Consider the following 27,513-nt stretch of genomic DNA (forward strand, 5'->3'; position numbering starts at 1 on the left):
GTCGCATCCGTTGTCAACCCATTGGATGAGATGGTCAGCAGTCCTTCCACGCTCACCTTCTTATCCAATGGGTTTTGAGACAGTCGAGGATAGAGGACGTGAGGAATCAAGGAAATGCAATTGAGATTCTCCCCTTGTTTCGCCCATTCCTCACCTCCCTCTCACAGCACATTGGGGGAGAGGAGTGAAGGTTCCTCCCCATAGGCTACAATGCACTTTCAAGGCGAGACAAGCAGTGGAGGAAACAAGGACAAAGGAAGCAATAATTTGACAGCTAGTTTTCAAAACACACACACAATGCTTGAAGGCTTTACTGATTAGGATTTCATTATTGTCAATGATTTGACAGAACCCATATGATATTATATCAACTACTAAAACATAAAAATGCTGTTTATCTTTTTAATTCTTCAGGAATGTTTAGCATGGCTATAAATGATAGAAGTTGACTAAAGCACAAAAAGAGCTGGCAACTAGGCATGACAAAGAAACAATCAGTGTCCATGTTTCTTGTGACATGTAGATGTTTTGTTGTTGCTAGGTGAAGTTATTGTTTTGTGCCTACCTAGACATTTATTCCTGTAACTACCCGTGAAGCTGCAAGAAAATCGTATATCAAACCATTGACATTTTTACCCTGATGTCACATATTGGCCCCTATATTTCTAGAAAGACCCTTACCAACTCGGTAATTATTAGGGTTGGAGTGAAAACTCACAGGATGGTAGCTCTCCAGGAAAAGGGTTGGAGAGCCCTGCTGTATATTATCTCATGTTGCCTGTCAGACCCATGAATCTCACATTCACTCTGCTTACTACGGTATCTTGCTACTTTGAGCAATACAAAGGGGAAGGCTGGATTGAGGCTTTTACCTGTTCAGCTACCTAGCAATCTGTTTATTAATACTTTTAAAAAATGGTGATTACCAAAAATAAGATGCATACATTTTTTTTGAAGACCTTGTATTTTGAAAACAAGTAGTGCTTACAAAGGTTCTCTCTTGAGTGAAAACATTGACAGTCCGGTTCAGATTGACAGATACAGTTGGTACGAAATTCACCCACGGCCGACCACACAGTCCCCCCCTCCCCCCTCAAGTGACACGTTATTCAAAAAAAAAAAAAAAAAAAGGTGAAGCTGGTCACATGCACAACGTCATCTTCCCTGTACGCATTCAACCACATTCTCAAAGGAGTCCGTTTGAAAAAACCCGCACACACAGGCATTGTTCTTCCCTCAGCTCCATCTTAACCGATGGGCAGATAGACGGAGTCCGAGTTCGAGGTTCTGTCTTTAGTCTTCTTCCTCCAGTCAGCTCCCACGTTGGAGACACAGCCTCCGGGATTCACTGTCACACCCCCAAACATCACCGTCTGTCTACCTCCCCTCGACGAAACCTAGGGGCGCGCTGGAGGAATTGAGGACACCCTGCAGACAAAGGAATGGGCTCTGGAAGAATGTCCTCCGGGCTCCGGCAGTTTCTAACCGCTACCGACGCAGCAACCGAAAATTCTAGGCTCAGCATTATTTCTTCACAGAAGAAACTCCCCTTCGTATTCACGGCCTGTGGAACCTACAAAAGGAGAGGGAGGTGAAAGAGTGAGGGGGGGGGGTGATCGTGAGCACAGAAGGTGCCTTTGTAATCACTCCAGTTATGATTACAGCTATTCATCAATCTTGGGCTATTTTTAGCACAGCTTTGTGTGCCGGGTGAGTGGGGCCGCTGTCTCCCTAGGTCACTCACAAATTGACTAGAGGATCTTCGTTTACCGCACATGCTTAATTGGGGACAGACAGCATTTGTCATTTTTCTTGCCAATATCAGGCCCCCGGGAAGGTAAGCAAGGACTGACTCCCCTCCTCCCCCTTTTAAGCATGCACATCGATCTTTAGCTCTGTGGATCTTTTCTGGGGAGCTAAAAATAGAGGCAGCTGCAGCAGAGAATAGAAGCAATCACACCCACTTACCTTGTGAGGTGCTTGCTCGAGGCGTGCACCTCCATCTCGGTGCTTTTGAATTCGTTCAACTCCTTTCGGATAGCCGCCTGTGGAGGAATACAACGAGCGTTAGACTAGAGAGCATCCTTTAAGCGGAGACTGACATCGCACATTGACCCACGGAAATTGTCACGTAGCTTGAGAGAGTAGTAAAAAAAAAAAAATACGAAAAGGTCTTAGGCATAACAGTGAGACATGCTGGCGCTATGGAGGTGGTAGCAAGGACAACAGTATGTTTTCACAGTTCCAGAACTCAATGCTTTTTGGCCTTTAATAAATAGGCCCTACATCACAACATGTTCTGATAAGGGTATGTGCCAGTCACTTTAAGTGGTGAATGTGAAATGGTAGAGATGCTGCAGGAGGGTTCCTTGTTTTTGACACCAATGACACGCACCTTATCGGCTGCAGAGAGCCTGGTCCAGGGCTTGTCTGCTCTTCGGTCGTAATCCTGAGCTTTGGCCACCTCTACATAGTCACTGAAACGGATGAGAATCTTTCGGTCCCGTAGCTCGTCAACTGTGGGCCGCTGATTGAGCTGAAATACACCATGGGAACAGAGAGGCATTGGTATGAATGAGTACAGTCATTTGACAGGCACGTGTTTGGTTCAATAAGGACTACATTAGCTACCCATGTTTGACTTTTTCCTGTATTCATTCGTGATTTTGCATCAAAATATTGCTCCCAGAAAAGTAACGACTTTGCCATACAAGGTCTTTTAGGACCAATGTACATATTTTTATGTTCTTATCCAGAGCAAAATAAATATTTATCTAGTGCACAGCATGAGATTAACACAAAATATACAAACAGAACAAGTACTAGGCAGAATAAATAAATCTGATGTCAGCAGGTTGCATTACTGTAATATTACACTAATAATACTAGAGTTATTCATTAGTATAATAATGGTGTAACATACCTTTCTGTTGAGCCGCTGTTTGATCTCCCTCCTCTCTTCTTGTTCTGTCTGGTCATTTCTCTCTAAACCAAGGAGAAGAAAATAATTAGTGATATGACAAAGACACTGATAAGAACACTTGAGAGGTTGGAAAACACATTTCCCAAGAATGATGTCACTTGTTTTCATCACTGTTTTCCCTCTAATCCACATAAGTGATATCACTGTTTGACCCTAAACCTTATCTATTGGTGAAAGAGTGTCCCACTGTGTTCCACTCTGTGACTGTAGAGACACAGATTAGGCTTCAGACATTACGAATGAAGTCTAATCCATGGGTATATATTTGAAAGTTTAAAACATAATTCCTTACAGGAGTGTGAATCTTGTTCCACTGAGGGTCAGATCCAGATCCTAATAAAATGGTCTCCTGAGAATGCCATCACCAACATTTTGGCCAACATCAAGTTGGGTTATGTATGTTGGAAGACAATGTGTTGGAAGACAATGTATCTGTTCCGCCTCCTGAATTTTACATGAGTGAATGTATTTATCATAATACATTTATGTAGGCTTATTGTCTACCTTGGTAGATTTATTCAGAAATTGTGCATGAATTTCACATAGCTTAATGAAAAAAAAAATATATATATATATTAAAATAATTTTACAACTCACGTTTTAGGATATTCCGACTCTCCAACTCTTCCACATTTGGTCTCTGGCTGAGTCTCCTGCGAAAAAACACCAGAACCACGTTCTGAACCATTTTCGATTCAAGCTTCGTCAACATCCAAGAAGTAACTTTTAAACCAAGTCCGCCGGATCAATTCTTCTCAATGTAGTTGTTCTATCGGGGAACTCCCTGTCTTTCCATCTCGCGTCTAGACCCCGACTATGATGCTTTGGTAGAGACACTCCCCACATCTGGAATACCCACAGACGTGCAATTTTTGGTATTTTCCGTTATACTACTGTTGAGCTCTGGCTGCCTTATACTATTGTCTCAAATCTTGAAATTATAGAGAGACTAGGAACAAACACTAGCGCTACTGTCAGCTGCTGTTGCCTGTGCAGCTGCTCGCTTCACTGTCATCCCTTGCAGTCTACGCGACACACACACGCAGCAACCTTTTTGAACTGGGTCGTGATGTGCTACTCAGACTGCCTCCTTTTTCCGACTGCATGCATAATTTGTTGTCAGGAGGAGGTGCAGACGAGATTTCCGCTTAAGGTATCCCCCATAGCTATTCAGACAATTACATTTCTCATTATCACAAAGCTGCTTCTTTTTTACAATTACCCTACAGTAAAATAGGTTACAATTACCCTACAGTAAAACAGGTTACAATTACCCTACAGTAAAATAGGTTACAATTACCCTACAGTAAAATAGGTTACAATTACCCTACAGTAAAATAGGTTACAATTACCCTACAGTAAAATAGGTTACAATTACCCTACAGTAAAACAGGTTACAATTACCCTACAGTAAAATAGGTTACAATTACCCTACAGTAAAACAGGTTACAATTACCCTACAGTAAAATAGGCGAGTCAAGATAGGGTAATTGTAACCTATCAAAATGTACTTCTGACATTGGTAGCTACACATCTATATCACAAACTGGTAATTAAACAATCCAATTATTTTATTTAATAATGATTGCATATTAATAAGATCATACAGGCTCATTAATGACTAATTCACGTTTGCGTATACCTCACTATCAACGCTTCAAACAATCCACATAAACCAAAATGGCTTTGGAGTCACCTGTGCAAGGGAACATTTCAAAGACTTTAATATCAATAATAGATAGGGGTCAGCTCCACACAGCATGGGTCAAACCCACTGCCCGAAAGATGAAGGTATCAAGACAGAGGGCACCTCACAGCACGCCTTGCCCCAGATCACCTTCAAAAGTCCAACGCTCTGAGTGAGGACCAAAGTCAGGTCACGTACCCTGAAGCGGCACGCGTTGACCTCGCCACGTGCTGCTCACTACCTCTGAAAAGATGAAGGTGCTGGAACCTTAACATTTATAAGCAAAATATGCTAATGATGAATGCTAATAATGCAATGCAAATATACAGAGTGATCATGCTTTTATTCAAGAAAATGACAAACGTGGTTAATAGGATCATTACAAGATGATGAAATGTAGGTTATGAAATCTATATGCTAGATTATTGAGTTTGGGTTATGAGGTAGGCTAAGTCAGTTGTGCATTTATAGACCTACAGCATTAATACATTTCTGAGAATCAATAGGTATATCAATAATTGCAATTACATTTAAAACAGCAGGAAATCTTACTTGCGACGAGTAATAACTGCAGAATAATTCATTAATTTGAAACAAGATTCCCTTTGTCCGATAGATACATTTTCCAAGGAAAAATAATATTAGCCCATGTTATGTGTATTTTTTGAGATCATGCTCAGAATGCACAAGTTACAAAGTGCCTGTGTTTAATATCTAGGGCTACTATGTATTCAATAAATTGTATTGTATTGTAGCCTACATTCATGTATGTAAAGTTTTGTCACGGATCTTCCCACTTCATATCAAGCTTGTTTTGTCGAAGACATTTATTTTTTAACATGTCGGTCTACTTTCCAATCACCAAAAAAGGCACTTCACAATAACAAGAGCCATCATCTATATCCCACATCTGCCAGTCCAGTGCGAGTGAATGAGAAAGGCATTCCAACAGATGTGGTGGCATAACATTTTTCAACAGATGAAATGGAGAACCACTCTCAAAGCCCCAATGGATGCTATATCACCATGATATTGACCTGGTCGATGGGTTGCTTAGCAACACATTTCTCATGGAAATCTAATACAATGGATTCTTCCCAGGGAACCCTTACTACAGTACACCTCAGCAACCCACCAGTGGGTATTATATTGCAATGTAGGTCTGCCTAATCATAGCTGTGTGTATGTGTAGATTACAACATTTACTTTTCTTGGCAACAAATAATATCTTAACTTGGGGGATTTGGAAAGGTAAAGTCAAGAGACAGAGGGCTCATACAAATATTTGTTTTGATGTTTCTTACCCTATAATTATATAGGCCTATATTGACTGAAGGACAACTGTAAAATACAACACAGTTTAGATATTCTGTTTTTCTTGAACATAGAACATGAGATGAATACCCAGTATATGCTGCAGGTGTATAAGGTAGCCTACCCACTTGTCCTACAATGACAGAATTTGTGTCATCACGAGTTTACAAACACTGTGGCCTGGATTCAATTGAGCATTTTTCACAGATGTTCGCAGAGATCGCATGGTAAATGCTACGCATGTTGGCTTAAGCCTAAATTACCTTTAACTAGTGCCTACTGCACAGCTGCCAAAGTACCTTTTAAAAAAGGTTCCCATTAGATAAGCCACAGCCAAAATTGGCTATACCGTAAAAATAAAAAGATTTTAAGATCAGATTGTAGTAATACGTGGGTTTATGACTAGTGATGACCCCTTTTAAAGGCCTTTTTTCCCCAAACACTCAGATGGCATTCATTTACGCACTGAAGCGTAAGTTACCATTAAAAAGGTCCATAGTGAGCTGTCCTGTAACCGTTTGGATTGAATCCTTAGTAGTATAACATATAGCCTATAAAACAGTACTAGGATAAATATAAAGCCATGCTAGTCGTGCCCGGAAAGAAAAGTCAACTTTGAGTAGGCGGTTAAAGCAGGCATTAGGTCTCTTATCCTTCAACCACAAATTGACAGCCAGACTGCAGTGAGCAGTCACAGTAACCCAGCTCTCCGCAAAACACATCTTTTACTGGCCCGGAGTCTGGTCAAGCGTGTAAGGCTCTCGCTTCTCTAACCATATAGGCCCGATTCCCCTGCAGCGGGAATCCCGGTTCTATCCCGGCATAAACGCTACTCATTTCTGCCCTGCTTCTCTCCCATCCTGTCATAAAAATAGGAATGAGTTTGGAATTCCACTCTCCTTCAAAATAAAAAAAACATATGCATTCTGGCCTACTGTATATTGCACTTTCCCCACCATTTCTCCCCAACAACACAGAGAGAGAGAGGTGCACCGGGATGCATTATTCAATAGTATCTGAGCTAAGAATAGCCCCGCCGTAGCAGCAGAAGTGGATGGCAGAGAGCACTATTGATAGACCGTTATCACAGTGTGAAATAACCTGACAGAATGTGTCATTATCCCAGTGATAAGTTAGGACAGCATCTTTTTTTCTGCTCCCACCACAACTGGCAGTTTCTCTTATCTGGAGAGACTAGGAAATGTTTTAAATTAAATCTAAGCTCGGAGCCGTTAGGGAGATCTAAGCCGGGAGTGATGGACCGTTTTTGCCTTTCAGTAAGGGTACTCTGGGGAAATATGCTTTACTCCTCTGCTAAGCTTCCCTCTTCTCCACCATCTTCAGGGCTAAATATAGTTGGGCTAAATATAGTTGGGCTTTCCCTTCTCTAAAAAAGTGCAGTGTCACCAAAATATGGAGCATACACAGCAAACTGGCACATACAGTCCAGACCCCTGGACCTTTCTACATTTTGTTACGTTACAGCCTTATTCGAAAATGTATTGAATTGTTTTTTTCCCATCAATCTACACACAATACCCCATAATGACATTTTTGCAAATGTATTAAACATTTTACATTTAAATATCACATGTACATCAGTATTCAGACCCTTTATTCAGTACTTTTTTAAAGCACCTTTGGCAGTGATTACAGCCTCAAGTCTTCTTGGGTATGACGCTACAAGCTAGGCACACCTGCACTTGGGGAGTTTCTCCCATTCTTCTCTGTAGATCCTCTCCAGCTCTGTCAGGTTAGATGGGGAGGCTCGCTACACAGCTATTTTCAGGTCTCTCCAGAGATTTTCGATCTTGGTTTCATCAGACCAGAGAATCCTGTTTGGCTTCCGTCTGGTGGAGTGCTGCAGAGTTGGTTGTCCTTCTGGAAGCTTCTCCCATCTCCACAGAGGAGCTCTGGAGCTCTGTCAGAGTGACTATCGGGTTCTTGGCCACCTCCCTGACCAAGGCCCTTCTCCCCCGATTGTTCAGTTTGGCCGGGCGGCCAGCTCTATGAAGAATCTTGGCGGTTTCAAACTTCTTCCATTTAAGAATGATTGAGGCCACTGTGTTCTTGGGGATCTTCAATGCTGCAGAATTTTTTTGGTACTCTTCTCCAGCTCTGTGCCTCAACACAATCCTGTCTCGGAGCTCTACAGACAATTCCTTCGACCTCATGGCTTGGTTTTTGCACTGACATGCACTGTCAACTGTGGGACCTTATATAGACAGGTGTGTGCCTTTCCAAATGATGTCCAATCAATTAAATTTACCACAGGTGGACTCCAATCAAGTTGTAAGGATGATCAATGGAAACAGGATGCACATGAGTTTAATTTCGAGTCTCATAGCAAAGGGTCTGAATACTAAATACAATAAGGTATTTTTATTTGTAATAAAAAAAATCTTTGAAAAACGGTTTTCGATTTGTAATTATGGGGTATTGTTTGTCGATTGAGGAGTTTTTTTTATTTACATCAATTTTAGACTAAGGCTGTAATGTAAAATATGGAAAAAGGGGAAGGGGTCTGAACACTTTCCGAATGCAGTGTATACTACTAGTGTTACCACTTAAAGAAGGAATAAGCATCTCAAATAAATGTCTACTCTAGTGTGCGAATCAAAATGTTTGCAAGTCTCAATATTTGCAGTGGACCTTTTCATGTGGTCTCTGTTTTGTCTGGAGGTAACTGTGACTAGGGCTGTTGCGATGACTGAATTACTGCCATACCGGCAGTCAAAGGCAGTCAAATTCCACGTGACCGTTTAGTCATGATAGTTATGCTTTTCCAAGCTCTGATGCTGCTGATGGTCATCAGTAGCCTACCAAACTTGCTAACTGCCTGGTACTCAGCACTCTATTGTCCCTCTAATCACTCTGACATCAATGCAAATGTTTTAGACAATGTAATCAAAAACTTCATGAGAGCCCATGAGGTCATGTTGTGCAACATTTCAATAGGCTATGCAATTGCGCAAGAAAACAGAGTGATGGCCTCTACTAAAAAGAGGATCAGCTTTCCTTAGGCTAGAGCGATTGTAAGGACCAACACCGGAGATGAGAAGCAGGGACGGGGTGTCAACATTTAAATCAGGAAACAGACAAAGACCAAGACAAGAACAGCATCAACACACTGGTACAAAACGGCAATTAATGCAGAAGCAGGGAACAGAGAGGGGAACCAGACAGAGATAGGGGAGGTAATGAGAGGTAATTGATTCCAGGTGAGTCCAATAATTGCTGATGCGTATGACGGGGGTGGAATGCATGTTTGCGTAATGATGGTGGCAGGAGTGTGTAATGCTGGGGAGCCTGGCGCCCTCGAGCGCCAGGGAGCGGGAGCAGGATCAGGTGTGACACCTACTATGTTTAATTTTTCAACTTTCCTAATATTAAGCACATTGCTTATATTTACAACAGGAGTATAGCCTACATGGCTGGCATGAAAATAAACCACGGGGAAAAGCGTCCTCCATTCGCTATTTAAGTGCATAGATGACATTAATTTTTCCAGCTGCCCATTTTGAAATAGGTGCATGATAATTGTCCATTCTAAATGTTTTCCGCTAATGGATCATTCGTGCTTATAGCCTACTACCATATGCGCATTGCTGCGCTTAAGGTGAATAATATAGCCTAATCATTTATCAACATTTTAAGCAAAAAAGTTGATGCTAGTGGTTGTATTAATTTGGGATCTATCGCATCCCACAACTATCCCAGACTATTTTAAGCTTTTTAAACTAGTTTAGAATATTTATTTATTCTCGCACAGAATAGAACACATCGACCGTTGTACTATGGGGGATAGAAAATTGACATAGGCTAATGCTTTTGCTGTATGTTAAGCCTACTCATCTTGTTGGCTGACGAAAAGTAAATGCGGACAGTTCTTCCAATATCTTCAAAATGCACCTCGGAATTGGATAAGAACGTGCGCAGTTGCGTCCCTGATGTCTTTTTTTATTTTACCTTTATTTTACTAGGCAAGTCAGTTAAGAACAAATTCTTATTTTCAATGACGGCCTAGGAACAGTGGGTTAACTGCCTTGCTCAGGGGCAGAACGACCGATTTTTACCTTGTCAGCTCAGGGATTCGATCAGCCTTTCGGTTACTAGTCCAACGCTCTAACCACTAGGCTACCTGTCGCCCCACACCTGCCATCTTCACTTGTAGCCTGTGAGAAAGACCCGATCACGTGATGGAGCGTGAAGGGCACAACAGTCACTGGCCTGAAAAGGCATGGATTTTTTTAGGGTGCATTATGCCACACAAAGGGGGTGCCGCCGTGAAATTCGAGGCATTATCAAGTGCTTGTCAAATTGTGACTGAGTGACTTATGTAGTGTTACAGCCTGTACAAAAGACAAAGTAGAGCTCACGCCTTTCATGCAACTTTTTTCATTAGTCACAACATGCAGCCTAACAATGTATTAAAATTCAAAACTTAAATCGCCCAACGATTGTAGAACAACTAAAGTTACATTAATACCTCTAAAATGAAGCATAAAGGACTACAGATTTCTTTGTTAAACTCTCAAAACAGAATAACCACATGTGCGCACTCTCTCAAATCATTTGGAGAAAATATCCTTCCCATTTTATTCAATTCTTCAAACTATAAAATAATGCCACGGAATTCTAAGAAAATCTTGTCTGCTAAATTAACTAGTGTAGCCCACAGCCATTTGGCATAGCATACTATTCTGTTCTTCTGAAATAGACTATATTTCTTCATATCATGCTTCTTTAGACCTGTCTAAAATAAATAATGGATTTATTGTGAAGGTGCAGGCTATATTACATGGATTTATTAGACTTTTTAAAAGGTCAACATCAGTGGCTTGTAGTGGACGCCAGGATATACTAAATATTTGTGTTAATTAACGGTCAATTACCATGAGACCAACAGTTAGTTGCTTGACAATCACCGGCTGACTAAACGTTTGTGACCGCCACAGCCCTGACTGACCGCCACAGCCCTGACTGACCGCCACAGCCCTGACTGACCGCCACAGCCCTGACTGACCGCCACAGCCCTGACTGACCGCCACAGCCCTAACAGACTAGACGATGGGAGCACAAATGATAGTATACTGAGATAAGAGTCCCTACAGCCGGTCCGAAATCACTCCCTACCGCTACCCCTTGGTCCTAACCCTTCAATGTTTGCTGATCTGAAGGGTCTGGATAGGTAGGAGCAATGTAGTGCTGCTTCCATCATATCGCTTCCACTGTACAGATCTGAAAATCTCTGATCTGTAGGCCTCAGATCAGAACTCAGACATTTAGGGGGAGAAATGTTAGTTATAGTGGTCCCCCTGAAATATGTTTACCAGTTCATCTCAAATGGGGTCTAATTCAGTACACATAGCCTATAGAACACACAGTTTGTTTCCAAGATCCCGATTGGGATGCAGTTCTTTACACACTTAGGACAGCATTTTGCACAAGCAAAATGGCAGAGACCATTGAGCAGTGAGCAAAATAACTATCATATTTCAGATAGAATGGAAGGCATATTATTCAGTTACAAATAGAACTCGCAATTGCATTGTGTGCACCCCTTTCAATGAAATCACACAGCAAATTATTATGTTTGATGCTAGTTTTTGCATCCATGCTCTTGTGTGACAAGCCTACAATGGCGACCTCAATGCGACCTTCCTCAGACAGCTCCACAGCTCACTCCCATGCAAGAGGAATTTCGTCTTCACAAAGCACACTGCCTGACCCTGGGGCTCTTACGCAAGCCTCTTACAAGTCATGCTGCCACTGCTGCTCTGACGTGGCCTTTTACATAAGGTGTTTGTTTGCAGCTGGTAGTGAATACATCCTCTTGTTGTCCTATGACAAAAATTAAAATTTGAGTATCCTGTTAGTTTGAGCGGAACTAAAAATAGCCCGAGGGTGATTGTTTTCCTGGGAGTCTCCTACTGTCAAATCGCTTTCTCTGAAGACGAGTAGCACTCAACTGCGTTATTACAGGGCACATTTGTAAAAGAGACCTAGGTCTCAAGTTTGCCATGTTAAAATAAAGATTTTAAAAAATATATTAATAATATGTGGCTGGTTACATAACACAGTGGTGTACCCCAGCTTGACACATTGGTGTGAAGGAATAGTCCTGAAATGCCTTCATTCTGAACTGTTGTGGTTTCAAATCAAATCAAATTTTATTTGTCACATACACATGGTTAGCAGATGTTAATGCAGCGAAATGCTTGTGCTTCTAGTTCCGACAATGCAGTAATAACCAACAAGTAATCTAACTAACAATTCCAAAACTACCGTCTTATACACAGTGTAAGGGGATAAAGAATATGTACATAAAGATATATGAATGAGTGATGGTACAGAGCAGCATAGGCAAGATACAGTAGATGGTATCGAGTACAGTATATACATATGAGATGAGTATGTAAACAAAGTGACATAGTTAAAGTGGCTAGTGATAGATGTATTACGTAAGGATGCAGTAGATGATATAGAGTACAGTATATACGTATGCATATGAGATAAATAATGTAGGGTATGTAACATTATATTAGGTAGCATTGTTTAAAGTGGCTATATATATTTGACATCATTTCCCATCAATTCCCATTATTAAAGTGGCTGGAGTTGAGTCAGTGTCAGTGTGTTGGCAGCAGCCACTCAATGTTAGTGGTGGCTGTTTGACAGTCTGATGGCCTTGAGATAGAAGCTGTTTTTCAGTCTCTCGGTCCCAGCTTTGATGCACCTGTACTGACCTCGCCTTCTGGATGATAGTGGGGTGAACAGGCAGTGGCTCGGGTGGTTGTTGTCCTTGATGATCTTTATGGCCTTCCTGTAACCATCAGGTGGTGTAGGTGTCCTGGAGGGCAGGTAGTTTGCCCCCGGTGATGCGTTGTGCAGACCTCACTACCCTCTGGAGAGCCTTACGGTTGTGGGCGGAGCAGTTGCCGTACCAGGCGGTGATACAGCCCGCCAGGATGCTCTCGATTGTGCATCTGTAGAAGTTTGTGTGCTTTTGGTGAGAAGCCGAATTTCTTCAGCCTCCTGAGGTTGAAGAGGCGCTGCTGCGCCTTCTTCACAATGCTGTCTGTGTGAGTGGACCAATTCAGTTCGTCTGTGATGTGTACGCCGAGGAACTTAAAACTTACTACCCTCTCCACTATTGTTCCATCGATGTGGATAGGGGGGTGTTCCCTCTGCTGTTTCCTGAAGTCCACAATCATCTCCTTAGTTTTGTTGACGTTGAGTGTGAGGTTATTTTCCTGACACCACACTCCGAGAGCCCTCACCTCCTCCCTGTAGGCCGTCTCGTCGTTGTTGGTACTCAAGCCTACCACTGTTGTGTCGTCCGCAAACTTGATGATTGAGTTGGAGGCGTGCGTGGCCACGCAGTCGTGGGTGAACAGGGAGTACAGGAGAGGGCTCAGAACGCACCCTTGTGGGGCCCCAGTGTTGAGGATCAGCGGGGTGGAGATGTTGTTGCCTACCCTCACCACCTGGGGGCGGCCCGTCAGGAAGTCCAGTACCCAGTTGCACAGGGCCGGGTCAGCTTGATGATGAGCTTGGGGGGTACTATGGTGTTGAATGCCAAGCTGTAGTCGATGGAACAGCATTCCCACATAGGTATTCCTCTTGTCCAGATGGGTTAGGGCAGTGTGCAGTGTGGTTGAGATTGCATCGTCTGTGGACCTATTTGGGCGGAAAGCTAATTGGAGTGGGTCTAGGGTGTCAGGTAGGGTGGAGGTGATATGGTCCTTGACTAGTCTCTCAAAGCACTTCATGATGACGGAAGTGAGTGCTACGGGGCGGTAGTCGTTTAGCTCAGTTACCTTAGCTTTCTTGGGAACAGGAACAATGGTGGCCCTCTTGAAGCATGTGGGAACAGCAGACTGGTACAGGGATTGATTGAATATGTCCGTAAACACACCGGCCAGCTGGTCTGCGCATGCTCTGAGGGCGCGGATGGGGATGCCGTCTGGGCCTGCAGCCTTGCGAGGGTTAACACGTTTAAATGTCTTACTCACCTCGGCTGCAGTGAAGGAGAGTCCGCATGTTTTCGTTGCAGGCCGTGTCAGTGGCACTGTATTGTCCTCAAAGCGGGCAAAAAAGTTATTTAGTCTGCCTGGGAGCAAGACATCCTGGTCCGTGACTGGGCTGGTTTTCTTCTTGTAGTCCGTGATTGACTGTAGACCTGCCACATACCTCTTGTGTCTGAGCCGTTGAATTGAGATTCTACTTTGTCTCTATACTGCCTTGAGGAGGGAATAGCTGCACTGTTTGTATTCGGTCATGTTACCAGTCACCTTGCCCTGATTAAAAGCAGTGGTTCGCGCTTTCAGTTTCATGCGAATACTGCCATCAATCCACGGTTTCTGGTTAGGGAATGTTTTAATCGTTGCTATGGGAACGACATCTTCAACGCACGTTCTAATGAACTCTCTCACCGAATCAGCGTATTCGTCAATGTTGTTATCTGACGCAATACGAAACATATCCCAGTCCACGTGATGGAAGCAGTCTTGGAGTGTGGAGTCAGCTTGGTCGGACCAGCGTTGGACAGACCTCAGCGTGGGAGCTTCTTGTTTTAGTTTATGTCTGTAGGCAGGGATCAACAAAATGGGAGTCGTGGTCAGCTTTTCCGAAAGGAGGGCGGGGCAGGGCCTTATATGCGTCGCAGAAGTTAGAGTAACAATGATCCAAGGTTTTTCCACCCCTGGTTGCGCAATCGATATGCTGATAAAATTTAGGGAGTCTTGTTTTCAGATTAGCCTTGTTAAAATCCCCAGCTACAATGAATGCAGCCTCCGGATAATTGGATTCCAGTTTGCAAAGAGTCAAATAAAGTTTGTTCAGAGCCATCGATGTGTGCTTGGGGGGGGGAATATATACGGCTGTGATTATAATCGAAGAGAATTCTCTTGGTAGATAATGCGGTCGACATTTGATTGTGAGGAATTCTGAATCAGGTGAACAGAAGGATTTGAGTTCCTGTATGTTTCTTTCATCACACCATGTCTCGTTAGCCATAAGGCATACGCCCCCGCCCCTCTTCTTACCAGAAAGATGTTTGTTTCTGTCGGCGCGATGCGTGGAGAAACCCGCTGGCTGCACCGCCTCCGATAGAGTCTCTCCAGTGAGCCATGTTTCCGTGAAGCAAAGAACGTTACAGTCTCTGATGTCCCTCTGGAATGCTACCCGTGCTCCGATTTCATCAACCTTGTTGTCAAGAGACTGGACATTGGCGAGAAGAATGCTAGGGAGTGGTGCACGATGTGCCCGTCTCCGGAGTCTGACCAGAAGACCGCCTCGTTTCCCTCTTTTACAGAGTCGTTTTTTTTTAGTCGCCGCATGGGATCCATTCCGTTGTCCTGGTTGAAAGGCAGAACACAGGATCCGCGTCGCGAAAATCATATTCTTGGTCGTACTGATGGTGAGTTGACGCTGATCTTATATTCAGTAGTTCTTCGACTGTATGTAATGAAACCTAAGATGACCTGGGGTACTAATGTAAGAAATAACACGTAAAAAAAAAAACTGCATAGTTTCCTAGGAACGCGAAGCGAGGCGGCCATCTCTGTCGGCGCCGCTAATGTGAAACAGTACAGTACAAGAACTATTGGTTTAGAGAAGCGTTTTGTTCCATTACTATTCTGGAAGTCTCGTGTCCATATGCTAATATCTACAGTGCCCCCCTGGCCTGTACATAGCGAAGACTGTTACTGGAGGTTGTGTTCAAATTCTAATAACTTCCTGTGATTGAATGTCTTAAACAGTACACCAACAAAAGGAGTCAATAGAAAAATGGAAATGCACTATTCCTTATCTCTAACCCTCCAGTAGCATTCTTGAAATCATACATAGTTTTTGCTCTTGAGAATGAATCTGGGTATTTTATCACAGTGCGCCACATTCTACTTGTATAACCACATCAACAATTAAGTTTAGAGTTTGCAGGATTTTACTCCAATTGGCCATGAAACCACTCCGTGTAATTACTCATCTCACTCCCTCAACTAAGGATTGGTTTTGTCAAAACCTTGATTTGGTCAATCAGCAGGTTTAGCACTTGGTTGCTTTAAAATCCCTCCAACACAATAGAGACACTATTTAGGATTGGCCAAGTCCAAGCGTTGATTCCAAAGGATGTACAGAACAATGCCAGATTAACACGGGGCGACGCAAATCAAGTCAATGCAAGGCGAGAGGATAATTCTCCTCAATCAGATTGTCTTTCTCACCTCCACTCTAAACCCCCCACAGACTCCAACATTGCCACTACCAGTAAGCGTATAGTTTCATCCTCTATCACTGTTCAGACTCTTCTCTCGTGGACATTCACAGATTTCTATCTGTATTTACATTGACATTTTATATACAATCAATATCAATAGTGTGGTCTTATGTCCCAAAAGAGCCTTCAGGTTCATGTTGTCCATCCAGACCCGAGTTCAAGTACTATTTGAAATCATTTCAAATACCTTCTGTGCTTAATGGACCAGTATAATAGTCCTATTTTAAATCATTTCAGATACTTTATCAGTGCTAAAAATGGACCAGTAGAATAGTTCCGAAACTGCAAACCCTTCCCATCTGGCAGGTATTTGAAATATTTAAAATAGTATTTGAACCCAGGTTTGCATCCATCCATTATAGCAGGGGTATGAATGAATTACCCTACGAGGTCCTGAGCCTGCTGGTTCTCTCGTCTACCTGATAATTAATTACACCCACCTGATGTGCCAGGTCTAAATCAGTCCCTGATTAGAGGGGAACAATGAAAACAAGCAGTGGAACTGGCTTCAAGGTCTAGAGTTGAGTTTGAGGGCACTAAAGGGTAGGAAATATGTAGAAAATGAAGGGGGTCCTTGCAGTAGGCCTAATGGAATTGATCTAGATGGGCTTTTTATCAATTCCACTATTCCTTGAATCCTATCTTCTTGCGTGATTCCGAACCATATTGGAGAAGAAGCTCCAAGGTCCCTTTCCTTGGACCTTCTTCTCCAGCGCCTTTAGAGGCGGCGGCGAGAAGATGTGAGGAATTAAGGAAAGATTCATTGAGAAAGGGGTGGATGAAGATGACACCACTTACTTGGTGAGTTTCATCTCGATCTGCTGGCGTATTTCCTGACGTTCCTGTTCGGTCCGCGCTGGGAAGATATTCCGGTCTTCAAGCTCCTCTTTGCTGGGTCGATTCCGAAGCTTCACAGCCAAGAGCTCTTTCCTTAGCCTGCGAGGTAGTGTACCTGCATACACACAAAGGACGTCAGCGATCACTTCGAGATTGCTCTCACAGGGCAGAAACCGAACCTAAAATGTGCACATTCAACTCAAACCTCAAATCACTTGCAGGTCTCAAGTTTAGGAGAGTCCATAATGCCCAAAAACAATGTCTTAAAATTGCTGTAACTGCCGTTCAACCGTCTCAACCCTTCGTCTGGTTTCCCCCCGATGTTGAGCCCAGGAGTTTAAAAATTAAAGTATACTTTTGAATTGTTATATATCGCTTGGGAAGGGGGATATAATTCATGTTGTTTATTTGGTGGATATCGTTGAATGCAATCTTTCCTTTAAGAAAAGACCCACCAGAGATGACGGAGTCGTTCCAGTCATCCTGATCATGGGGGAGGCCCGAGGCGTCGGAGAAGCACTGGTCCAGCCGCATGTTCTCCTTGTTCTCTTCCGCCTCCTTCTTCCTCTCTGCTTGGTGTAGCCAGTCGACAATGCCGCCGCTCGCCATCGATGGATTCTCCGAGCTGGAGGAGCGAGAGAGTCGCCCATCAGAGCGCCGCCACGGGGTTGAGCCCGGCTCAGCAGGCCCATGCACACTGAGGGAACACAGGAGGGAGGAGGGAGCATGAGGGTTAACAGCACAAGAGGGAGTTTATGGATGGGTGAGCATGGCGGTGCAGGTCCATTTGAAAGGTAACATACAGGTAGGAGTTAACATGGAGATGAACATTTAGGTAAATATACCATTGGAGTGAACACCGGATTCTTCAATGGGGGAGTGAACATGCAACATGGCAGATGTCCGCTGAAATCGACTATAACATCAATGAGGGATTAAATAACGCTTTCGTTAAAAGCTGGCGGCCATGGTGGCCTTGAGAAGGCCCGTCTCCAACCCCTCAGGGTCTCCTCACGTCGCCAATATTATGCACCTTCCCATGCCTATTATTATCCAGTTATAATGCATTGTAAAGACTTGCCATGAGCATGAATACATAGAGAGACATAATATAAGCCCTATTATAAAGAGATTATAAAGGCTCATACATGCTTATAACAAGTTATAAAGCTTTATACCTACAGTCTTTAAGTTCCAGAACATGAGAGACAACATGAACTCCCTGTCACATAATGGTGAGGTTATGTGTCTGTTTGCAGTGAATGGGCTGTGCTGCTCACCTTTCCTGCCGGTTCGCCTTTGAGGCAAAGGCTCGTTGTAGCTCCTCCATGATACAGCTAGGGGGCATGGGAAGGTGCATAATATTGGTGAGGTGAGGAGACCCTGAGGGGTTGGAGACAGGCCCTCGCAGGGCCACCATGGGGGCCAGGCTCTCGGGAGTCCTAGGCGGCTCTTTAGGCAGGAGAGAGTTGACCAAGTGTGAGGGCACAGTGGATGGGTCTGAGAGGCAGAGAAAGACAAAGATTTGAGTTAAGTAGAGGTGTGTGTGTGTGGTCCATATCCTCTTTGTGTATGGATGTGTGGTCCTTTAATATGTTGTTTATGTACAATATGCAACTTCCAATAAGTTGGAAGTTTACATACACTTAGGTTGGAGTCATTAAAACTTGTTTTTCCAACTACTCCACACATTTCTTGTTAACAAACTATAGTTTTGGCAAGTCAGTTAGGACATCTACTTTGTGCATGACAAGTCATTTTTCCAGCAATTGTTTAGACAGATTATTTCACTGTATCACAATTCCAATGGGTCAGACGTTTACACACACTAAGTTGACTATGCCTTTAAACAGCTTGGAAAATTCCAGAAAATAATGCTATGGCTTTAGAAGCTTCTGACCTCATTTAAGTCAATTGGAGGTGTACCTGTGGATGTATTTCAAGGCCTACCTTCAATCTCAGTGCCTTTCCCATGACATCATGGGAAAATCAAACAAAATCCAAGACCTCTGAAAAAAAAAAAAAAGTGGTGGACCTCCACAAGTCTAGTTCATCCTTGGGAACAATTTCCAAACGCCTGAAGGTACCACGTTCATCTGTACAAACAGTAGTACGCAAATATAAACACCATGGAACCACGCAGCCGTCATACCGCTCAGGAAGGAGACGTACATTCATCTCTAGGAGATGGAACACTTTGGTGCAAAATGTGCAAATGAATCCCAGAACAGCAAAAGGACCTTATGAAGACGCTGGAGGAAACGGGTACAAAAGTATGTATATCCACAGTAAAACGAGTCCTATATCAACATAACCTGAAAGGTCGCTCAGCAAGGAAGAAGCCACTGCTCCAAAACCTCCATAAAAAAGCCAGACTACGGTTTGCAACCGCACATGGGGACAAAGATCATACTTTTTGGAGAAATGTCCTCTGGTCTGATGAAACAAAAATATAACTTTTTGGCCATAATGACTATCATTATCTTGGAGGAAAAAGGAGGAGGCTTGCAAGCCGAACACCATCCCAACCGTGAAGCACAGGGGTTGCAGCATCATGTTGTGGGGTTGCTTTGCTGCAGGAGGGACTGGTGCACTTCACAAAATAGATGGCATCATGAGGAAAGGAAAATGATGTGGATATATTGAAGCAAGACATCAGTCGGGAAATTAAAGCTAGGTCGCAAATGGGTCTTCCAAATGGACAATGACCCCAAGCATACTTCCAAAGTTGTGGCTTAAAATGGCTTAAGGACAACAAAGGCAAGGTATTGGAGTCATCATCACAAAGCCCTGACCTCAATCCCATAGAAAAATTGTGGGCAGAACTGAAAAAGCGTGTGCGAGCAAGGAGGCCTATACAAACCTGACTCAGTTACACCAGTTCTGTCAGGAGGAATGGGCCAAAATTCACCCAATTTATTGTTGTGGGAAGCTTGTTGAAGGCTACCTGAAATGTTTGACCCAAGTTAAACAATTTAAAGGCAATGCTACCAAGTACTACTTGAGTGTATGTAAACTTCTGACCCACTGGGAATGTGATGAAAGAAATAAATCACTCTACTATTATTCTGACATTTCACATTCTTAAAATAAAGTGGTGATCCTAACTGACCTAAGACGGGGAATTTTTACTAGGATTAAATGTCAGGAATTGCATGTTATTTACAGTCATGCATGCATACATTTTCATTTAATTTATTTAACTAGGCAAGTCAGTTGAGAACAATTTCTTATTTACAATGACGGCCTACCCTGGCCAAACCGGTATGACGCTGGGCCAATTGTGCGCTGCCCTATGGTACTCCCAATCACGGCCGGATGTGATACAGCCTGGATTCGAACTAGGGACTGTAGTGACGCCTCTTGCACTGAGATGCAGTGCCTTAGACCGTTGCACCATTCGGGAGCCCATTTTATGCATGGTGGTCCCAGGAATCTAACCCACTACCTTGGCGTTACAAGCGCCACGCTCTACCAACTGAGCTACAAAGATAATAAGCTGCTAGCCATCCTGTGGTGACATTGCCACCTGGCCTGAGACTTGAAGTAGTGTCGCCTTTGCCAACCTAAACCAGGTAATGGTAGTAAGTATGCTAGTTTTTGGAATACGAATTGTCATTGTTAACGTGAGCTCGAACCTTGTTGGCCGTACAGGTATGATCCATCAGAAAGTATTCATACCCCTCGACTTATTCCACATTTTGTGTTACAGCCTGAATTCAAAATGGATTAAATCAATTTCTCACCCATCTACAAACAATACCCCATAATGACAAAGTGAAAACATGTTTTTAGAATTGTTTGCAAATGTATTGAACATGAAATATCTAATTTACATAAGTTTTCACACCCGAGCCAATACTTTGTAGAGGCACCTTTGGCAGCGATGACAGCTGTGAGTCTTTATGGGTAAGTCTTTAAGAGATTTCCACACCTGGATTGTGCAACATTTGCCCATTTTTCCTTTTGAAATTCTTCAAGCACTGCTTTTTACCCATCTACCAATAGGTGCCCTTCTTTGCGAAGCATTGGAAAACATGCCTGGACTACCGCCCCGTAGCACTCACTTCCGTCATCATGAAGTGCTTTGAGAGACTAGTCAAGGACCATATCACCTCCACCCTACCTGACACCCTAGACCCACTCCAATTTGCTTACCGCCCAAATAGGTCCACAGACGATGCAATCTCAACCACACTGCACACTGCCCTAACCCACCTGGACAAGAGGAATACCTATGTGAGAATGCTGTTCATCGACTACAGCTCGGCATTCAACACCATAGTACCCTCCAAGCTCGTCTCGACCCCGCCCTGTGCAACTGGGTACTGGACTTCCTGACGGGCCGCCCCCAGGTGGTGAGGGTAGGCGGCAACAACATTTCCTCCCCGCTGATCCTCAACACAGGGGCCCCACAAGGGTGCGTTCTGAGCCCTCTCCTGTACTCCCTGTTCACTCACGACTGCGTGGCCATGCACGCCTCCAACTCAATCATCAAGTTTGCGGACGACACAACAGTGGTAGGCTTGATTACCAACAACGACGAGACGGCCTACAGGGAGGAGGTGAGGGCCCTCGGAGTGTGGTGTCAGGAAAATAACCTCACACTCAACGTCAACAAAACTAAGGAGATGATTGTGGACTTCAGGAAACAGCAGAGGGAACACCCCCCTATCCACATCGATGGAACAGTAGTGGAGAGGGTAGCAAGTTAAGTTCCTCGGCATACACATCACAGACAAACTGAATTGGTCCACTCACACTGACAGCGTCGTGAAGAAGGCGCAGCAGCGCCTCTTCAACCTCAGGAGGCTGAAGAAATTCGGCTTGTCACCAAAAGCACTCACAAACTTCTACAGATGCACAATCGAGAGCATCCTGGCGGGCTGTATCACCGCCTGGTACGGCAACTGCTCCGCCCTCAACCGTAAGGCTCTCCAGAGGGTAGTGAGGTCTGCACAACGCATCACCGGGGGCAAACTACCTGCCCTCCAGGAAACCTACACCACCCGATGTTACAGGAAGGCCATAAAGATCATCAAGGACATCAACCACCCGAACCACTGCCTGTTCACCCCGCTATCATCCAGAAGGCGAGGTCAGTACAGGTGCATCAAAGCTGGGACCGAGAGACTGAAAAACAGCTTCTATCTCAAGGCCATCAGACTGTTAAACAGCCACCACTAACATTGAGTGGCTGCTGCCAACACACTGTCATTGACCCAACTCCAGCTACTTTAATAATGGGAATTGATGGGAAATGTAAATATATCACTAGCCACTAAACAATGCTACCTTATATAATGTTACTTACCCTACATTATTCATCTCATATGCATACGTATATACTGTACTCTACATCATCGACTGCATCCTTATGTAATACATGTATCACTAGCCACTTTAACAATGCCACTTTGTTTACTTTGTCTACAAACTGCATTGTCGGAACTAGAAGCACAAGCATTTCGCTACACTCGCATTAACATCTGCTAACCATGTGTATGTGACAAATAAAATTTGATTTGATTTGATCTTTGTGGTTGAATCTGTCACTGCTCGACTGAGGGACCTTACAGAAGGTCACAGACCTTACTTAAGTGTATGTGTGGGGTACAGAGATGAGGTAGTCATTCAAAAATCATGTTAAACACTATTATTGCACACAGAGTGAGTCCATGCAACTTATGAGACTTAAGCACTTTCTACTACTGAACTTATTTAGGCTTGCCATAACAAAGGGGTTGAATACTTGACGCAAGACATTTCAGCTTTTCATTTTTAATTCATCTGTGAAAAACATAATTCCACTTTGACATGGGGTATTGTGTCTGTAGGACAAAAATCTATTTTTTTTAAACTTCAGACTAACACAAAATTAGGAAAAATTCAAGTGGTGTGAATAATTACTGAAGGCACTGTATGTATTGTGAGTGTGTGTTTGTACATGTGGGGTCCACACTACTCCTCGGAGTGTGCAGTGCAGTGTTTTGGCATTATGGTCCTCTCTTAGTACACCATCAGGTTGTGGGTCAATTCCATTTCAAATCAATTAATTAATTAAGTAAACTGAAATTCTGATTCCACATTTTCTCAATGCTTTTCATTTAGGAAAACTTGGAATCGGAATGTCTGTTCACTTCCTGAATGGACTCTCTTCAATTCGAATTGACCCCAACCCTGGTACACTTAACTAGCCTTCTTACCATCGCCACTGCTCATCTGTGGCATCACCGGTTTGGCCGCTACTGGAGGTGGTGTGGTTCCTCGAGGCATTTCCTCTTCCTGCCTCTCCGTCTTTTCTCCTCCCTCCAGGACCTCCTCAGAAGCATCGGCACCAGGCTGCGCCTCATCCTCTCCCTCTTCCTCCTCCTCTGTATTTTGACTGCTATTTCCCTCTGGCTCACAGTCCCCTGGAGGTTCAGCCACTGAAAGACGTGTTTAATTAATTAAGTTTAATCGAAGTTTAATCTCGTAACGCCAGGACAACATTTACAGTGACAGTTGTCAGTGATGAATGATGCCATTTCATCACCACTGGTGGTTGTTTTCAGATGTCTCCACTGCTCCCTAGTGGGTCATGGAAGTATCATGTGGTTCATTTTGAGGGACTTTTATACATCTAAAATAGCCGCTGTGAATCATATTTATAAGAAACACACTCAACCGATCAAAAGTTTAGGGTCACTTAGAAATGTCCTTGTTTTTGAAAGAAAAGCACATTTTTTTGTCCATTAAAATAATATCAACTTGATCAGAAATACAGTGTAGACATTGTTAATGTTGTACATGACTATTGAAGCTGGAAACGGCAGATTTTTTATGGAATATCTACATAGGCGTACGGAGGCCAATTATCAGCAACCATTACTCCAGTGTTCCAATGGCACGTTGTGTTAGCTAATCCAAGTTTATAATTTTAAAAGGCTAATTGATCATTAGAAAACCCTTTTCCAATTATGTTAGCACAGTTGAAAACTGTTGTTCTGATTAAAAGAAACACTAAAACTGGCTTTCTTTAGACTAATTTAGTACCTGGAGCATCAGCATTTGTGGGTTTGATTACAGTCTCAACGTCAACAGTAAAGAGGTGCCTCCGGGATGCTGGCCTTCTAGGCAGAGTGCCTCTGTCTAGCATTTGTGTTCTTTTGCCCATCTTAACCTTTTCATTGGCCAGTCTGAGATATGGCTTTTTCTTTGCAACTCTGCCTAGAAGGCCAGCATCCCGGAGTCGCCTCTTCACTGTTAACGTTGAGACGGGTGTTTTACAGGTACTATTTAATGAAGCTGCCAGATGCCCATTTACGTAATTCTATTTAAAAAAGTAAAATAAAAGCCGTTTCCAGCTACAATAGTCATTTACAACATTAACAATGTCTACACAGTATTTCTGATCAATTTTATGCTATTTTAAATGGACAAAAAAATAAGCTTTTCTTATATATTACCGTTCAAAAGTTTGGGGTCACATAGAAATGTCCTTGTTTTTGAAAGAAAAGCTTTTTTTTTGTCCATTAAAATAAGTTTGGACACCTATTCATTCCATGGCTTTTCTTTATTTTTACTATTTTCTACATTGTGAAGACATCGAAACTATGAAATAACACATGGAATCATGTAGTTCAACAAATCAAAATCTTTTTTTATATTTGAGATTCTTCAAAGTAGTCACCCTTTGCCTTGACAGCTTTGCACTCTTGGCATTCTCTCAACCAAGTTCACCTGGAATTCTTTTCCAACAGTCTTGAAGGAGTTCACTGACAATGTCACCAGCAAAGCACCCACACACCATCATACCGTGCTTCACAGTGGGAAAGAAAAATGCGGAGATCATCCTAAGAGATGGAGGTTGGAACCAAAAATCTCCAATTTTAACTCAGACCAAAATGACAGATTTCCACCGGTCTAATGTCCATTGCTCGTGTTTGTTGGCCCAAACAAGTCTCTTCTTCTTATTGGTGTCCTTATTGGTGTCCAGTGCTTGACTTGGACAGGAGCTCACCGGAGCTGAGTACCGACACCTTACATTTCCTACTGCTTGAGCTCCTGTTCAAAAGTATTATGTAGCTCCTGCACCTAAATATAAACAGTACCGGCACCTATTTCAGATCAAGTTAAGAACTGCTTTTACCGCGATATCAGTAGATAACTCCACCGATAACGGCCTTTCAATAAATAGGACAAAAAAAGGGAATCTCATGCTGATTTGAACACTTGTGGCCATTATCATGATGAGTCTTTAATTACACAATGTAAGAAACCCACATTGTACGCATATTTCTTGGACAATTGCTGTTTTGGATGGCAATTTATATGAATTCCATGTGTAAAATTGAACTTTTTCATTTCTCTGGCATAAAATAGAATCTCGGCAGATATCGGTATCGCTAAGTTTGGTCCCAAATTCTTTTGGGGGTCGAGGAATCGGACCCCCCAAAAAACATCAGTCGCCCTCTAAGCTGGATAGGCGAAAGCAATACGGATGATTTTAGACTTCATCATACTTCTGCGACTACCCTATCCTGTGTCATTATAGTGGCAAGAACAAGTATGTGAACCCTTTGGAAATACCTGGATTTCTGCATAAATTGGTCATCAAATTTGATCGGATCTTCATCTAGGTCACAACAATAGACAAACATTTACATTTACATTTAAGTCATTTAGCAGACGCTCTTATCCAGAGCGACTTACAAACAGTCTGCTTAAACTAATAAACAATTATACGCTTGCATGTCTTTATTGAACACACCGTGTACACATTCACAGTGTAGGGTGGGAAAAGTATGTACCCTTGGATTTAATAACTGGTTGACCCTCCTTTGACAGCAATAACCTTAACCAAACGTTTTCTGTAGTTGCGGATCAACGCTGTACAACGGTCAGGAGGAATTTTGGACCATTCCTCTTTACAAAACTGTTTCGGTTCAGCAATATTCTTGGGATATCTGGTGTGAACTGCTCGAGGTCATGCCAAAGTATCTCAAATCAGGTTGAGGTCAGGTCTCTGACTGGGCCACTCCAGAATGTGTATTTTCTTCTGTTGAAGCCATTCTGTTGTTGATTTACTTCTGTGTTTTGGGTCGTTGTCCTGTCGCGTCGCCAAACTTCTGTTGAGCTTCAATTGGCAAACAGATATCAAGACATTTTGCGGGAGAATGTTAGTCTAAAATGAATTCCCAAGTTCTGTCGATGATAGCAAGCTGTCCAGGCCCAGAGGCAGCCCCAAACCATGATGCTCCCTCCACCATATTTTACAGTTGGGATGAGGTTTTGATGTTAGTGTGCTGTGCCTTTTTTCTCCACACAGTTTTTTGTGTTCCTTCCAAAACAACTTGACTGTAGTTTCATCTGTCCACAGAATATTTTGCCAGTAGCACTGTGGAACATCCAGTTGCACATCTTCAAACTTCAGACGTGCAGCAATGTTTTTTTGGACAGCTGTGGCTTCTTCCGTGGTGGCCCACCATGAATACCATTCTTGTTTAGTGTTTTACGTATCGTAGACTTGTCAACAGAGATGTTAGCATGTTTCAGAGGACAAGTCTTTAGCTGACACTCTAATACTACTTCACTGGGCATTCTGCACTGTGCTCTTGCAGTCATCTTTACAGGACGGCCACTCCTAGGGAGAGTAGCAACAGTGCTGAACTTTCTCCATTTATAGACAATTTGTCTTACCGTGGACTGATGAACATCAAGGCTTTTAGAGATACTTTTGTAACCCTTTCCAGCTTCATGCAAGTCAACACTTCTTAATCTTAGGTCTTCTGAGATCTCTTTTGTTCGAGGCATGGTTCACATCAGGCAATGCTTCTTGTGAATAGCAAACTCACATTTTGTGTGGTTTTTTTTATAGGGCAAGGCAGCTCCAACCAACAACTCCAATCTCGTCTCATTGATTGGACTCCAGGTTAGCTGACTCGATGCCAATTAGCTTTTGGAGAAGTCATTAGCCTAGGGGTTCACAATTTTCCCAACCTACACTGTGAATGTTTAAATTATGTATTCAATATAGACAAGAAAAATACAATAATTTGTCTATTAGTTTAAGCACACTGTTTGTCTATTGTTGTGACTTAGATGAAGATCAGATCAAATTTGATGACCAATTTATGCAGAAATCCAGGTAATTCCAAAGGGTTCACATACTTTCTCTTGCCACTATCTTCTTTGAAAGGAGGACTTGGAAAAGGTGACATTCGATACTTTTGCCTCATGTTCAAAATGTCATCTTGAATCCAAAATGCTGGAGTATAGAGCCAAATTAAAACATTTAGCTTCACTGTCCAAATATATGGTGAGGACTATAGCTCAACCTTGCCCTATGGTAGGCTAAGAGGTAGAAGCTTCATTATACCAATCAAATCTTCTTAGATCTCCACAAGTGCATAAAGCGTAGGATCT

At 42.9% G+C, this 27,513-nt stretch overlaps 1 protein-coding gene across 3 annotated transcripts in view; it reads right to left on the minus strand.

Moving 5' to 3' along the window:
- Positions 1 to 1,112: 1,112 nt before the first annotated feature.
- Positions 1,113 to 27,513, minus strand: part of LOC118361084 (phosphatase and actin regulator 3-like) — a 58,042-nt gene continuing 31,641 nt past the window's right edge. For all 3 annotated transcript variants that reach the window (XM_052482853.1, XM_035740834.2, XM_035740835.2), the window contains 9 exons: positions 23,313 to 23,534; positions 18,387 to 18,606; positions 17,562 to 17,803; positions 17,068 to 17,221; positions 3,581 to 3,636; positions 2,924 to 2,985; positions 2,396 to 2,536; positions 1,969 to 2,045; positions 1,113 to 1,573 (listed from right to left, as the gene is read on the minus strand). In XM_052482853.1, coding sequence (XP_052338813.1) covers positions 1,558 to 1,573; positions 1,969 to 2,045; positions 2,396 to 2,536; positions 2,924 to 2,985; positions 3,581 to 3,636; positions 17,068 to 17,221; positions 17,562 to 17,803; positions 18,387 to 18,606; positions 23,313 to 23,534 — 1,190 coding nt within the window. In that variant the 3' untranslated portion in view covers positions 1,113 to 1,557. The remainder of the gene's footprint in view (positions 1,574 to 1,968; positions 2,046 to 2,395; positions 2,537 to 2,923; positions 2,986 to 3,580; positions 3,637 to 17,067; positions 17,222 to 17,561; positions 17,804 to 18,386; positions 18,607 to 23,312; positions 23,535 to 27,513) is intronic.

Source organism: Oncorhynchus keta, chromosome 28 (assembly GCF_023373465.1).
Source record: "Oncorhynchus keta strain PuntledgeMale-10-30-2019 chromosome 28, Oket_V2, whole genome shotgun sequence".
NCBI lineage: Eukaryota > Metazoa > Chordata > Actinopteri > Salmoniformes > Salmonidae > Oncorhynchus > Oncorhynchus keta.